The sequence below is a fragment of the Ciconia boyciana genome, chromosome 6, assembly GCF_034638445.1.
Source record: "Ciconia boyciana chromosome 6, ASM3463844v1, whole genome shotgun sequence".
Classification (NCBI taxonomy): Eukaryota; Metazoa; Chordata; class Aves; order Ciconiiformes; family Ciconiidae; genus Ciconia; species Ciconia boyciana.
Window position 1 is genome coordinate 43,993,226 of NC_132939.1, and position 17,198 is coordinate 44,010,423.

Consider the following 17,198-nt stretch of genomic DNA (forward strand, 5'->3'; position numbering starts at 1 on the left):
TATGCAGTTGAAGCTGAAATAGGATGAGCCTTAACACCATGAAAAAGAAATTGGTTTAATTCTAGATAAGCACTCCACTAAAAATAAAATGGAGGGAAAAAAAAAAGAAAAAGATCATGAGTCAATAAATGATTAAGTTGGCAACAGGATTTTAGCTTTCAACCTAGTTGTTTTTACTGGATTATAGAATTATTGAGTAAGTCTACCTATTGTTACCCGTACAGCACAAACAAGGTGCAGCAAAGGAAAAAAACCAGGAAAAAAAAAAGAAGAGAAGCCTTCCGTAGCACAGCTTTTTGACCTCCGAGAATTCACAAGCCTGTAACAAAGTGTGCCTATGTTAAAAGTTTTCAGAATTTTCCCGAGCAACAAGAGGTATTTTTGGAATATTTGTGGAATAAAAGTTGTCTTTTCTGAGATTCTTATGAGGCATTAGTGTGTTTTGGGAATTAGAGAGACAGATCCTTAGCTTGTATGAGGAATACACCATCATGAACCATTTTTGTTTTGTTTTGTGTTTAGGTACAGCTCTTTGCGCATCTGCCTGCTGTATATAATACCTTACCCTCAAGTGGAAAGTCAGTGGAGCTGTGTGCAGAAAAGTGTTGCTCAGAGTGAGCAAAGGTACCTGACCTTGGCCCTTGGTGAACTGCCTGTGATGGACTTTTTTGTGTGAATTTTCATAACAATTCTTTTTTTTAAAATGTCAGCCTACAACATTGAACACTCCTTTGCCCAAGGACTTTTTTTCCTGCTTATATTCATGGGTAAACTGAAAAACACAACATGTTAGCTTATTAGCCACACAACTTTAAGCCACTTTGCAATAAACAAAGGAGAAAAAGGGAATTGTTGGGTTTTTTTTTAAATAATAAACAAGGGTCAACTGCTGCTGTCAGGTACAAATCTGCAGTGAACCCACTGAAGTGAATGGATTAATTTGTGAAATATGCAGTATATGTGAGTGCAGAATTTAAGTTTTTAATCTGACAAGCCTACACTCCATTCCCAGAGTGTCAAATGTTTTCAAAGAAATCAGTGAAGCCTAATATTCCCTTCTATGACAGCCCCACTCTGTTTGCATGGTCCCGGTACAGAAGACCTCCAGTGTAAAACCGAATCAGACCCCATATTACACCAGGAGTGATGGGCGATTGGGCTGGCACGTTCTTGGGTTTGTTTTCTAAAACACTGCTGTGTTTTCTGCTTTCTAATGGTTCTCTTTTTATCAAAGATCAGGCTGAGCTATTAACTGAAAAAAAAAATCATGCCGGAAAGGATGTAAAACCAAAGGCTATATATGTATATACAGTATGTTTAAAGCCTTTTATTTTTATATTTTGAATGCTCTAAATTAATAAAAGACTAATTATAAAGCATTTTGCTTTTAATTTTCAAAATTATCTTAGTAGCGTCTTCTCTTTGGCTAAGTACCGATAACAAAATGCAACAACGAGGAACATTTACCTTAAAATTATAAACTGTAACAGAGCTAATTTTATTGATTTTTAGCTGTGAAGTAGCATAGGTATGAGAAGTTGGTGTTGTCAAATTTAGACAAAAGAGAGGTTTATTGAGCATGTCAGTACAAGCATCCTTGAAAGCACTGACAATGCAGTTCTGTTTTTAGCTTTTTGTTGCTTTTCTAATGCATTAAAAACACTCATGAGACGAGACTTCACATGTGAACTGTCATTTTCAAGTAACAATCTGGAAAGATACTTCTTTAGGATTGCTGGGAAAAAGGTCTGTACCTCCTTAAGAGGAAGAACATTAAAAGTTAACAGTGTGAATATAGCATGGGGTGATACAGAAACTTTCAGCAATTGCAAGATATGCATTCATTTGACAACAAACCACGTTTAGATAATGGGAACATTTTAATAACAGAATAGTGTGTAATTTTAAGTTATTTAAAGAGTTCTTGAAAACAAACTGTAGAGTGGCACAACTGCATGAACTGAAACTATGTCTTCAATTAGCATAGCAGAAATTATATTTCACAGAGCTAGTTAGAATGGCTAGTAAAGACAGGAGTACATCACTGAAATATTATTTATATTTACAGTGACTGGGAAAAGCAACAATTTTAGCTTTAGAGCAACATTTTTATCTATAGAAAGCTGCATTTCTTTGAGGTGCATGGCTAGCTAATTATGCCTGCATATGTGCTATCAGTCTAGAACATTGTTTCTCCATCCCATAGTGGTAATGAAAGGCTAAAGCGGCAGTCAAGATGCATTGAGCATTCTCATCACAGGACAGCTCTTTCAGTAATAGTATATGAAGGTAGATGAAAAATTCACAGTAAAACCTCATATGCCTAAAAGTATTTTTTTCTGTTCCTTTATTTACTCATTTCTTCTTATGATTCCCACAGTTGTTTTGCACTTTTATGTAATTTGATTCAGACTAATTATTTTCAGTATCTTCTGTGACCTGACTGAGATTTATACGATATATATGGCTAAGAATGAGTAGGACATTTAACAGTATGTGTGTTTTTAACGTTGTGGCTAGTCGTGCTGCCCTTTTTCTGTCCTAACTCCCAAAAACTTAAGAAGCTCTTCTATCAGTGTTGAAATTCTACTGGACTGAATTGAAACTGGACCCAAGATTGATGCAAGAGTTTGCAGAGTATGGGTCATGTTCTTAACCTGGAGTCAATGGAGCTGTCAGTTTACACTAGCTTAGTATCTGGCCCCACAGGATTATTCCATTTTTTTCTTCAAAATCCCCTGAAAGTTATTATCTTGCCATTTCAGCTGAAATGTTTTAAAAAGTGTATTGACTCCATAGTATAATTCAGTGTCCAGAATTTTCAGTTTGTCCTTGAAAAACTAACTTGTTCCTATATCTCCTTTATATTTTCTCTTGATTCAGTAAAACAATTACAAATATCAACTATGCTATTTACTTATGCACTTACAGAAAAGCCTGTGCTTAAATGTTTTCTTGGATCCAGACCTGAAGACTGAATTTGTTTTGAACGGTATTAACATCAGTGTAATATGAGGGCATTCAACATCATAAAGGATAAGAATCACTTTTACTTTATTAAAGTGTATTTTAGAATGCATATAATTTTAAAGAGTACATTTTTCAGAAGCGCTACTTGTGATCAACTGTGTCCTGAAGCCATGCATAAACGTATTCGTAAACCAAAAGCATCACTGCACCACCTGGAAAAAAAGATATTATTTTACTACATACAAAATTCAGTATTTTCAAGATTTTGTAGAGCATTTGTAGTGTGTAATCTAAACCAGGATATGGCAAAGCCTTATTTGCAAAATGGTTAATTCTACTAATTCCCTAATCATTAAAAATTCACCAATTCTTAAACCATACCAATTTTACTTAATATTAGACCATAAAGTTGATGTGAAAAACTTGTATATTAAATCAAAATCACCCTCAGTGTGATTTTTCCTAACATTTTTTCAAGATTAATTTTTTTTGTTGTTCTTTTACAAGTAAAGCTTTTAATCTGAATATGTGTATATTTGTGTGTTTGTTTAGAGTTAGATTTGGCCATGAAAGAACAACTCGAGTGGTGGAATGACAAAAATTCATCACCAGGGTGATGAAAATGCTTCCAGGTAAGACTGAAGAAAGGTTTTCAGCTGTTTGTTTACCCTGTCTAAAGCAGAAGATCACAGTATTGAAATGAGTATAATCTTCCTGTGCCTGTACCTGGCTATGAATCCACAGGCAAAGTTTTGATCGGATGAAATGGCATTATCTGCTAGAACTGATAACAGTATAAAATCCCAGCTTGAATGCCATAAAATATCTTTACTGTTAGTGAAGCCAGACTAAAGCCCTTCTATAAGCAGGCTGTAATTACTATATGAGCTAAAGAAGGGAACATTTCAGAAGGTATATATATATATAACTAAGCATACAGAGAAGCTTCTAGTTGGAGAAGATGGGGAAAGAGAATCAGATTCCAGGCTGCAGGAGTAAAAGTGTGTTACGGTGTGCTACTTGGGGGTGCCAGCACTGGGGCACAAATATTTTCTTTCCTTTGCCTTGTCCTGTTGGCTCAGTTAGCGGGTTAGGTGGCACCTCTAACAAACACGGCTTCTGCTGAACTGGGCTGACCCTTCTAGGTAGATGGGATAGGCTCAGACAACCAGGCGCACAGCACTACCACATGAGTTTTCCCTGTTATTTATCCTAATGAACCATGATCAGACTTGAAATCCTCTATGAACAGCAACTCACAGACAGCTAGACAGAGAAAAAGTTTGCAAAAGGCTTTGACCAACAAACAAATCATAGACACAATGTCTAAGATGTGGTCTGAACTCAAATCAAGGCTGATTCCAGTTCTTATATTGCATGATCTGTTTGTGTATCTCTCTTCCTGAAAGCATTCACATGTTAAAAGAAGGAATTGCCTTTCCAGTCGCAATAAAGATTGCGCTATTGTTTCATCGGAAAGCCAAATCTATATAATAGTCAATGGGACTACAAACTTACTTAAAATAAAGTGCATACTTAACTGACTTGCTGGATCTGGGCCAGAATGCATAGTCATTTGTAAGGTGGAAAATTTTATTCCAAAATCTGCTGTGCTAACAGGTACTGAGGAAGCAAAACCCTGCTATCTCTTTGTCCTTTATGTAATCTAGTATCTTTGGAGTATGAGGGAAAAGGCTTTTAGCTCCAGAGTTATGCCTAGCTGCGTTGTTTCCCCTCCCCACCTTCTTCCTTTACCCTGCACAATAACCAGGCATGGTCTAGGACTTAGCCAGATGGATTGGATATGCAAACATTTACAGACAAACCTAATGCCTCCTTTATACTGCAGAACAGACTCTGTACCTACTTGCTTTTAACCATGTGTGTTCTTGCCTATTAAACCACCTTGCACAATTGGAAATACAATTTAACGGGAATGGGATACCGTTCAAATTGGGGCTTCTGCTCTTTTTGACACAGACTGCCTCTGTGGGCTGGCAAAGTCGAAGGGCCCAGTGCTTTGCTTTCATGATTAATCAAAACCAGTCAGGGAAAAATAGTCTAAAAGTTGACGAAGATCTAGCTCTCGACCACTGTGCTCCCTCATTTGGAGTAACAACTACTGAGAAGGGGTCAATCAACAAACCCAGTTTTAAGCCATCCTTGTCCTCTTAGCCTTCTAGGGCCATGCAAGTCTCTTCCCAGCTCATGCTATCGGTCTTTTAGTGTCCGTTCTTTACAGCCCCCACAAAGCACAGGAAGAAGAAAGTAACTGGAATTTGATACGCTTGGGCTATGCTTCGACTAGTTGAGAGCATTTATACTGGAGAGACTCTAACCAGCATTTTAATGTGACTTTACACAGGTACAGAATAGTCTTAGTGAAACAAAAAAATCACATTAGAAGGAATGGGACAAGCTTTAAGAAATGCTTCCAAAGGTATTACAGTTTTGGCATTTGCATGGATGCATTTGGCTTGTTCACAAATAAAGTAATTGCAGAAACCAGCAGTTACTTGGATCTGCAATCATCTGACATATATGTGTAAATTATTTTTTTTAGACACATATTTAGCCAAATCCATCTATGATACTATTAGATGATGCTATTATCAAGATAAATCATTCAAAGATGAAAGACGTTTTGAAGATTTCTGGTACAGTTTCATTTATTTGACTGATGCTTACTACGTTTTTTCAAGAAACTGAAAAATGGGAAGAGAAAGCAAGAACAAAAGCAATATAGAAATGACAGAGGGAAAACTACCTGGACCAAGCCTCATGATCTTGGGAACCAAGCCTTTGTACAGAGCCAGAAATCTGTAGCAGAAGAAAAACAAACAAAACATTTCAAACAATATTCTTGCTCTAAAAGAAGAATGGAATTTTAGCATGTGTTTGTTAAAATGCTGGCAGAGCACTTAGAAGCAATTATTTGAAATTACACATGTTCAATAGCAGGCAGTATCTGGATTTTAACGTTTTACAGAGGCAGATCAGATGAAGAGAAAAAGTTAATCAATGTTCAGTCACAAAAGCTACGTTGTGAGCCTAGCCAATCAGAAATATGACTTTAATCAGTGAGATGGTTTTACTTTCAAGACAAGTCTGTTAACAACAGCTGCATACATGGACAAAATGACTGCTATAATTGAATAGCAAAGCTACAACTCAGTCCCCACTTGAGAAATATTTTAAAAAGTTGGAAAATGTTATTGCCACAAGGATCTGTCCCTAGTTTAATTATTTCAGCAGACATTTTAAAGGTACAGAGGTCTGTATAATTACAATTAGATTAAATTGGGAAATATTCTGTTTTCTGTTGATATTTTCCTTTTACAAAATGAAGGGTTGAAAAAATTACACGAGATACACAAAGCATTTATTTGTGGAACATAAATTTTGACAACCCAATAATCGTCTTGTAAGTCTTTTGTAAAAGTTCACATGGAGTAGGAGGATATCTCCATGTAATTCTAAAATACATTGTCAAAATGTTATATTGTGCTCTTTTAATACGTGAGTTCAGGGTGGCTTAATGGTCCTTGTCAAATCTGAAATATAACAACATGGTTTTATGGACATATGAACTAAAACAGAGGTCTGGACATTTATTAAAATAAGAATGTTTTACCCTTCCTCTTTATAGACTGTTGCCATAGTTTTAAAACAGGTTCTGTACTTGATCTCTCCAGGAACTGGCTGTGGTCCTTGAATCCTACTTTTTGCAACATCAAAAGGAATGTTAATAATTGAGGCTATTGTTCCTGAGACTAGCCCAATACCAAATTTCCTCAAAAACTCCAAATTTGGATCCTACAAAAAAAGAGAGAAAGACAGAATAAAAAGGGAAACGGAAGGACCTATGCAGGTTAAGCACTATAAAGTAATACGTATTTAATCAGAAAACTCACACAACACAACACACTCGTGTTATTTTAGCGGAACACATTAGGATTTCCTATGCTGGAACTTGTTTTCTTGACAATCCTATTGGCTATGTTTTTACACATGGTCTAAATTGCTGAAGTACACATTTCCTCACACAGGATTTATAAACACAGTTCATAAAGAAAGACTGGTATGGCATATGGGGATGATTTGTATAATTGGGCTTCACAATGTACTTAGTATTACTGTATCAAAACAGGAGAAATCCAAGCACACTATTAGCTAATTGGCCAGAATATTTTACAAATGACAGCAACTTCCACCATGAAGCCTACTAAAACGCTCATTTGTGTGTTGGACCCCCAAATGCTAAATTAAATAAAGGCTAATCTCAGTCTGCTGCCATTCCCCTCCAGGTTTTTTACATTTATTTTCACATGTAGCTGATCCACTGTACTGAGAAGTGCTAGCTTCCTGTTATTAACAATCCAACTCGGCGCAACTGCAAAAGAGCCTCCACGTTCTGCGCATTATAAACGGTGGTAACTCACTCAGCTAATTGCCTGAAGAATTTACAACAGATTGTTTCTGAACCCTACTATATATTCACGGTCAAAGTTAGAAGCAGGTTAGAAGTGCATCTAAAAACTTCTTTGCTCACTCACAGTTCACAGTCCAACAGGGTTTCATTTGATCTTTGAGAAAGACCTCCTACCTTGGCATTTTCTATGACATCAAAGAACTCGGAGTTTATCTGCGAGTCAAAGTCTCTTGAAGCAAGTTTAATCCTATTTCTCTAAGTAGTGGAAGTCACAGGGAAGTGTGTTCCAGTGCATTTCCTACGCACATATTTTTTTGCTATTGGTCTTCAACAGCAAGGACACTTTTTTGCTATATCAGACTCCATACATGCAGTTCCATTTTTTTTATGAAGGTACTTTAATTATAGAAAATCATCAGTAAAATAACCAATGATCTTGCCATGTTATAACATCAGCACAATATTAAAATGAAAGAGTTCTTTGTTTCCTAAACCTGTACATTTGTGACTGAAAAAGGAAACAATGAAGAAGTTTTCCTTTCCAGATTAGCAACAAGAAATATAAATTAAAACTTCCATAATATGCATTGGACAAAGTCCATACAGGTGTTTAGAGAGAAATGTCAAAATCGACAGGGCTTTTTATTACTTGCAGAAAACCTCAACACCTTGATTTCACAAAACATGAAACATCCTGGTAATACCTTTTAAAAATTAGAATGGCTTGTGGTACATAAAGAATTGCAAGACTTTATTAACAAAAAGCTTAGCAGCAAATTTCTGTTTATTCTGTGCATACTGACAGTGGTTTAAATGCAAATAAAATAAAGCCAATATTTCTGGTATCTAGAGAAGAAAAATGACCCCTTTTGAAGTTCGAGGGGCAGCAGTATGGCTGCCCCGTTCCAGCATGGTGCCTGGCTACCTCCAGGCAGCAGGCATATGATTATACCCACACCTGAGAGCTAAGTACTATTCCAGATTGTACTAACCTCCCCAAACCAGGCTGCGGTGAGGACGCCACCACTGCTCTGTTGACTTTTCATAGTCCAGAATGGTCTGAAATATCTTTGTCAAGCAATTTGGTGCAAGGACCCCGTTTTCCATAGTGCCAAGCACAGTGGGCTGCCCTCTGGGCTAGGCAATATGTGTCAGGCAAAAGTATTCACTTGTTAAGCACTGAATTTCAAGCCTTGCTGCTCCTGACCAATCCCTTATATTTGAACAATCGAACATTTTCATGTTTTGGTGAATTTCCAATGCCAGCATCGCCTGCTTTGTGTTTGAGAGTGCCACAGAGTATAGGATATAGTGGGTGTCTGATCAAGTGAGCATCTATTGAAACCAGACACTGCACCAACACCACTAAAATGAAACGACCACAGATTGCTTTATTTCTGTTCCAGTATTTGTAACACAGAAAACGTTGAAAGGCAGCATTTTGCTCATTCACAAAACTGGATTCTAACCAAATGTGCTATGGTATACACTAGCTTTGCTATATAAATTGATTTTTTTATTATGTATCTCATGGGAAAGATTTTTGTGGCATTTGTCACTGTAATATCTGGATCATTTTATTTGTATAACAGATTCAATAAATTTAGCTGTTAAAAATAATTAAAAAGTTATTTTTTTCTAAAAGCACAGAGTAGTGGCTTTTGACCATGCTGCTGCTTCCAAGTGAAAAAAGAGATTCCCAAACATAATTTATGCCTCTGTCTCCAATGCTTACATGGACAAAGGAACATTGGCTGTCCATCATGTAGGTGCAAGCTGGTGCTATCGGGAAGCAGTGTCTTTCTTTTTATACCAAAATCTGTCCTTTTCCTACCCCATGGACAATGCCAAAATATTCCTAACAGTGTAGGACTCTGTGAAAGGAGACATGAGGATAACAAGTCTGTCTAGTGCTAACACTGCAAGTGGCTAGCAGAGCCAGTTATCATCATGTTACTGTCACTAACTTCTGCACCATGAGTTCACTGACTGAATATTATATGTTTCATATTTGGTACATTAGAAAAAAAGATTCTGACAAGATCCTCTTGCTTTCATAAATGGCAGAACTGGAGGAAAACCATATATGAATTCTGTTTTTAGGCAAAGGTGATTTATCAGCAGTATGAGTAGAACACGTAGAACAGAAACTTGATTTTAGATGGTGCCACACCACAGTACAGTATGCCACAAGGAAGTGAAATACCAGTTTCTTATTCACAATGGAATAACTTTGCCATGGTTGGATAATGTAATCTGTGATCATCTCACCTTTTTACCACGCTCTTCACAATCAAGAAATATTATTTGTCTAAAAATCAATAAAGATCAATAAATATTAATTTGTCTAACTGAAGCTATTTTTAGATGTTTGTTTGCTTCAATATTTGGATATTTGCCTTGACATCTTTTCACTGTTTTTTTGTTTTTTTCAGTTGATGAAGGTACATATCTTATGAGAAAGAACTTTTATAAATATGTTTTAGTACTTCTGAGTACCTTGTAGATAAGCTCACTATATAAGAATAATGCTTACTGGATAAGGAGAATGCCAATTCCTGACAATTTGCATGAAGAATAAATAATAATAATAGAATAATGTTTGAAGTTGGTATCTGCAAAGCAGCCTACTGAAGTTAGCCCGAAACTAATACTTAGACTGGAATATTTGCATTAAGTTTCTTAAACTCCTTTGAAAATGTTAGCCATAATATAGTTTTACAGATGAGTTACACTTGGCACAAAAGTGCCAAAAGTGATCTGAAAGGACTGCTAAATTTAAATTTTTTTGCTCAAGGTCACATAACGGGTCAGGGGAGAAGCCAAGAATGGAGCTGAGAGGCTTTGCACTGTATGCTGCACACTCCACCTCCCTGTGTGTGACAAGGAGGACTTTAAAAGACAAGGCTTTGGTTTGGCCAACTCTGGTTCTGCCTGGCATACCTAGGAATTATGGACTGAAGAGGGAGATAGGCCAGGAATAAGGCGGGTAGAGTTGCTTCTTGGCCTTTTTGGCTAAAGTGAAGTGTAACAGCATAGGAACTCCTATGGCAAGCTAAGAGGTGCCACAAGACCTGACCTAGGCTGCCTTGACTATAATCAAGTGTTTGGCAGCAAAACAGGCTGTAAGGAATTGCTTTAGCCAGCCTGATAATTGGTTTTAATCACTAAAAGGATATTCCTATGGCAACAGACAATGGAAGAAAGGAACATGTGGGTCTGAGGAAGGGGAGCTTCCAAGACAGAAGAGAAAAGGTATTTTCAGACAGAGGCAAGGTGGGAGATAGCTCTCAGGAAAGTAACAAGGAACAGATGAAAAACTCAAATGAGTTGCTTTAAACACAGACACTGAGCCAGAACCCAGAGGAGGGACAGGATCTGGGTCTTCCTGCTGAGTCCCAGAGGAGAGCTGGGAAGAAAGGCTGTCAAATTCTGCTCTTAGAGCGGGAGAGGCTGGTACAGATGTGATCAGATGGTTTGGAGGCATGTAAACTCCCAGCAGAAATCAGCAGTAAGGAGGAGAAAATGATGTAGACTCACTGTAAGGCTCCAGAAAGGGTCAAAATGAAAAGATGAAAGTGAGTCTCATCACTGTTGTGATAACATCATGCTTTGATTCTTTTAAAGAATATTCACAATTTTTGTTTGTGACTTAAGATTTGACCACAGCTTAAGGAACAGCTTCATAGTTTCATGGCTTCATAGACCCTGAACTTCTGTCCATCTCATGCATTTAACATAGTAAACTCCTTATTGTAAACTATAGCCTGCTGTCTGATTAGTACAATGATGGTCTGATCTTTGTCAAGATAAATAAGAAATGTTGAAATTATAACTATAATAAATATATTGATGACCAGAAAAGGCATTCCAATATGCATAGTCACAGCTGCACTTTGTTTGAATTGAATGTGCTTTTTCACACTGGTATTATCTCAGATTCCTCCTTGAGTGCAAGCTCATTGCAGCAGACATTTATTTAAGTTTTTAAAATCCACCTGTCAGATGTCTGACAGCATAAGAAGATGAATGACAGCCACTAGGATAAATGTCCTGGCTAGTCTCCAGAGTGACATGGCTGTCTGCTGTACAGAGTATACATTTTCAAACAATTTGCAATCCTCTGTGTTTTGTTTTTCGCACAGTACAATTTCCTGATAAAATGATTAATCTTACTCCAGATTTATAAGTAGCATTATTATCTATTATTTACTCTTTTTCTATAACCTGTTGGACCCATAGGGCAAGACTAGGACTTCACTTCATTTAGTCCTAAAACAAACATCTGCACCAAAGAACTTCTGATGTAAATAAAAAACCAAGAGACAACAAATATGTGGTCACCAAATACAAAATGTACAGAATTCTGGAGACTCAGATCTCCCACATAGAGTTGGTCTACACAGATGATCAGACTGTTCATAAAGTGTTGGGGTTACAAGCAGCTGACCTTTTCATAGCATCATTAAGACACTAACTATGCAGAAAAGGGCACCCAGGAATGGATGTCTTACTGCTTACCGCTGCATCCAGTACCTTTGTCTGCACTATCTGTCTTCAGTCTCAGCTATACAGTAATTTATGAAACAGAAAAAAAAGGGTAGCCACATGAATACCAGAACTAAAGAAGTTTGGTGTCCTATGGGTTCTTGTGACTAGTTGATACCAATGTCTGGGAAGGTGCAAGCTCAGACTAAGGATTACATGGGCTTTTTCCCATGGAATCCAGTGTTTAATAAAGCATAAGTTCCCACTGAAAATTTCTCTCACCTGGGGCACTCATAAGTTGCACTTGTAGGATCTCTCCTCCTTTTAAATGATTATTTGTAGGTCTTGCAAGAACTTAGCTATTTTAAGACTGCCTCTCTGTCAGCTATGTTGGAACCTGGTTATCAGTTTCAGGATTATCCTGATTTCCATAGGAAAAAACAGAAGAAACTCGCTTTTTCTTCTTCACATGTTTATTTTGACTGAAGATTCCTCTCCTGAAAATTCGTATCTGTTTTGCATACAGGAATACTGCAGCACAGAAGCAGTTGAGGTAGCAACAGAGTCTCCTCCTTTGACACAACATCTTTTGGTGGTGATGGCCTAGGCTGAAGTCTTTAAACAACACAGGCTGTAGTTTCCACAGCCACAAGAGACCTCAGATTGGAGGCTGATCAGTGGGTGGCTTCTAACATTGTACTGGATGCAGCACTGCCATTTTTTTTTTCCAGTTCACAGGTCATTCTGAAATCTGAGCTTGGATGGTAGCTCTGAGGTTATTCTCTTTCCCACTCTGATCCAGTCTTCTCCTAAATCATCTTGGTTTACTATTTTTCCAACGGTGTTGTACCACATGCCACATGTGGTATGTTGTACATGTGTGTTGTACCACATGATGTTTCACTGTCTGTTCCTACATATAACTTCTATGTTGGCATAGATCTGAAAACGACTAAAAATAAAATTGTTGTCTACTCTCTTATTTATTTGCCAAGCTGAACACCATTTTGGTTTCCCATCCCTTCTTCGTTGCCTGTAGAAGTGTAGAGCCCTTTCTCTGACAAAACAACACACCGCTCAGCTCCCACTGATGCAGCAGCCCTTTTAACAGGAGCCACATCTGTGGCAGCTGGGGCAGGCAATGCCTGATGTGAAATGAGTTTTGCAGTTGGCCATGTTTCAAAGGGGGCTTTTAACAGACAGTAAGGAAATTTCATATCGTTAAGAAATGTGACAGCCACTTGGAGGTGGTAGTGAGCAAAGGTTTTACTGAAACTAGTGTTCACCATCAAACCTAACTATGATAAAAAATTGAAAAGCGAGAGCTGCTGGATGCCTGTGAAATGTGCTATAAAAGCAGGTGCCATAAAACTGAGACGATATAAATTTGCAGACTAATTTGATTGCTAGTGCAGATGCATAGCTGTTAATGCTCTATGGCTGATACATTAGTGGCAATTGAAACAAGTCTGGCTTATTCCATTTTCAGTAAACAGAGCATGAGGTTGGCTGTAAATGGTCTGTTTAGCAGAATAGACTGAACATATGAAAAATTATTCATTACGAACATTTACAACCCACACATGTCATTTATATCACTTGACCACTCAACATAAAAGGTTTATTGTTTTTGGCAAAATAAGCTGCAAACATCCTTAATTGGGATGCAAATTTAATGCACAGTTTAGCACTGTTGACAGCTAAAAGGCTCATATGGACATTTCCATACATTTTTCCACTTACGTTACAGATGGTGAACAGCAGATACATAGTCAAGAGCCAAAATTATTTCAAAAGTGTAGTATTCTTATTTCACGATTTTTATATGTTTGTCAATATCACAAGACTGACTTTAAGATTTTCTTTTCTGGCAAAATATACAAAGTAAACAAATTAGGTTTTGTAATGAAATCAAGTATGTGAGAAATCTTGAAAAGTTACGACTGTCTGATATTTTTCAGACTAACTGCAAAACAGCTTCTATAAATTCCTTGTACAGGTTTGATAACTCTTAGCCTCTAGTACCTGCCTACTGACAGAAGAGGTTTAAGTTACAGATCACAAAATATTGTTGAATACTTTTATTTTCCAGTCACTGAACTGAAGTTCAATGCATGTAAATGCCTGAGACATACTGCTGGCTAACACAAGCCAGATGAGGCCTGATCTGTGCCCTGTTAAATTCAGGGTAAGATTTGCATTGATTTTAATGGGAGTTTGATCAGAATTATTGGCCATATCTATATGTACAGAACCGTCTATGGCACTGATGCCAGCTGGCCTAGAGAGTCCTATTAACTTTATTAGCGCTATTAAATGCTATTACCATTCAAAACAGACTGGCTGCATGAAACCTGCCTATTAGGAATGGTTCCTTGTCTGCGCTAGCTCCTAAGCCATACCCAGGAACAGTGTTGGCTGGCCTGGGCCAAAGCTGTGCCAGGGAACATTTAACAGCACAGATGACTGAGTTTCAGTGACACTGCGCAGTTTACTAGCACAGTTGTAGCCACTGTGCAAGCCACCGTGCAAGCTGCTTTGCACTGGTCAAGTGCAAGGCAAACCTCTCCACTTTTTTGCAGTTAATGCAATCTAATCCTACATTGATTAAATTGCCTTTTGCTTTTGATAGCATGTTCAGGACAGCTGGGCCACTGGCTGACACCACTGAAGTAATTTCTCTTTCATTTTCTAGATGTATTTAAATCTATGTTGTAGATGTTAACAATTCTCTGTATCACACAAAATCTGTATAAAGTGCTAATTTCTCTCAGATCATAAAGCTCTAAATCTTCCTAATCATGCAATAAATTTTTCCCATTTTTTTAAATCTGAAAGGCTAGGAAAGCATGCTTATGCCAAATACTATTACTATTCTTCAATTGCTACACAAGAACACTTCAGGATTTGCATAGAAGTTGCACACAAGCTTCTTTGTCCTCACCTGCATATGATTCTGAATGTTCTGCATAGTGATTATAATTTTTTCATCTTTTGATGAACATAAATCTGTTTACTCCTATCATAGTACCAAGCTATGCTTGTGCCTTGAGTTTTTAGAATGTGTGATTAAAGTACATTGTAAAGTATGCTTTAATACGCTAAAAGAAACCTGTAGAAACTTGTGGGTTAGCTGCTCTTGAACAATTCAATTTACTGTAATGATCTGCAAATAAGAACTGGAGCTTTTCTCCATTTACACAATGTTGCCAACAAAAATACCAGGCTACTCAGAAGTGCAGAAAAAAAAGAGGTGTTACTTCATCTGGGAATAGAAACTGATCCCTTTTGATGTAAACTGCAGCTTCTTACATGAATATCACTACATATTACACCTATGACTCTTTAACTGTCATCATCTAAAAATCACATTAGTGAAAACACGGTTCAGCAAGTACCGTACTGGAGTAATTAATAAACCATTAGCTGTTGCTCACAAAGTCATTTAGAAAGTCGCCAGTATTACCACGTTTTCATTAGTAAAATTTCCCTTTGTTGTAAAGGGAAATGTTTCCTTTGTTATGTAAAGGAATATAAGACTATCAAACAAAATTGCTTCAAGTGAAATTACAGCTATAAAGATTATTTTTTTTTTAACTTATGCATAGGACATACTACATAAAGCCCCTGTGTATGACCCCGTAAGTCCTGTTTCGGGCTGGCTCCCTCCCATATGGATAAATCTGTCCTGTTGTCCTGCAACACTAGGTTGAACTCTTTTTTGAGTAAACAGGCCCAGCACATGGCCAGAATACCCTACGTACTGCAGCTCTGCCATCTCCTCAAGCTTCGCCGCTTGTTTTGTGAATACTGAAAGAAGTTCTAGAAACTGATTTTTCTCTTCTAAGCCAGTTTACCACAAAAAAGTGCATACATACCTAACATAAGCATAACATACCTGTATCCTGATTTCTGCCTTTTTACATTGCTATCGTGATATAAAGGGAAATTCATAAAAATGAGAATTCAAACATGACTACTTTATTTATACTCAGCTTTGCTTAAAAAGTGAGAAGTACAAATCCTTGGTTTGCTTCCATTAAAATGCTACAGATTTCTGCAAAACAGAGAGCTAGATTAGTCAATGTTTATTACTAAATACCACAGCTTTGCACAGAAAAATACAGTGTTAATTAAATTGCCAAGCCTCTAATCTGTTTGTCTATTGCATTGTATGAAGAACTTACTTTATTGACTGGAAGAATGCTTTTCACATTGAAGTAGAATCCAAAGTAAACCATGTTAAAAACTCCGTGACGGCCTAGTGTTGCAGTAAGACCTTTGTTGAGTCCTTGGAAGCCTAGACCATCAGTTTTAATGATCTGCCGAGCTTGAACAAAGCTAGATGGTTGCTACACAAGTTAAGTAAAAGAAGGAAGAGATCACCTTTACAAAAAGAAAACAATAACCATAGCATCATTTCAATCCTGTTGACAAACACAGTGTTGCCAGTTCTTGTCATTTTATCTTAAGTCTCACCATATTTGTTATTTTTGCTTTCCTGTGATTATGTAAAAATCACAACTTTCATTAAAAAAAAGAGATTCCTCATTTTTCTGATTGCAGAAAAAATATGAAAGCATAACTTGAGTACTGAAAAGACTAAGGATCCCTTAAGCAAAGATAAAGGTCTTAAAATCATAATTTAAAAAAATAGATTTTATAGAGCTACATGTGGCTTTGAATGTGTGAATTTGGCAATAGTTTTTCTATCATTGATGCTGTGCTGTTAAGATTACGACAGATGAAACCCTTACACAACTAGAGTATGTAACAATTATTCTGGACAATAAAAAGATAAAAACAGCTTCTCTAGTAAAACCAATGGCACAGGAATATGCATGGTGAGGGAGTGATAAAAGGGACAGAATTGGAATAGGAAATTTTTGAGCCATTATGGCTAGGGAAACAAGTCCTTGGGAGCCACAAATTAGAGAAGCAAGGGAGGCTATAAATATTTGTGTTGAAGATCAGTTCGGCAGTTTCCAGATTCAATGTTAGGAATAGGGTTGAAAGGTGAAAAAAGGCATATATACTGTCTGGGAACCCTTCTAGATCCTCTGAGGTTCTTGCTGTTAAGAATGCAAACCACTGCTTTAATACACTGACTTTTGAAGGAGTTATTGGGTACACAGGACTTTTTAAAACCAGATCACATGTTAAACTTTCTTCTAGTGTTGAAAATCTTGAAAAGAAGGTGTTTTGTTTTTTTTTTCTTAAGCATCTAACTGGAAATCCCGTTTTGCCCTCCTAATGAATTATTTGACTTGAAAAGTGTAGTTAGATTTTGAAAATCAGAACACCCATT

General features: G+C 37.1%; 1 protein-coding gene across 6 annotated transcripts in view; it reads right to left on the reverse strand.

Annotated features, from left to right (window-relative positions):
• Window positions 1–1,480: 1,480 nt before the first annotated feature.
• SLC25A21 (solute carrier family 25 member 21) overlaps window positions 1,481–17,198 on the reverse strand; it is a 272,979-nt gene continuing 257,261 nt past the window's right edge. For 4 of the 6 annotated variants that reach the window (XM_072864537.1, XM_072864534.1, XM_072864536.1 and 1 more), the window contains 4 exons: window positions 16,078–16,242; window positions 6,605–6,786; window positions 5,738–5,790; window positions 1,484–3,182 (listed from right to left, as the gene is read on the reverse strand). In XM_072864537.1, the coding sequence (XP_072720638.1) occupies window positions 3,112–3,182; window positions 5,738–5,790; window positions 6,605–6,786; window positions 16,078–16,242 (471 nt within the window). In that variant the 3' untranslated portion in view covers window positions 1,484–3,111. Of the gene's footprint in view, window positions 3,183–5,737; window positions 5,791–6,604; window positions 6,787–16,077; window positions 16,243–17,198 lie in introns of all 6 variants that reach the window. The other 2 variants (XM_072864533.1, XM_072864532.1) reach the window with 2 other exon arrangements.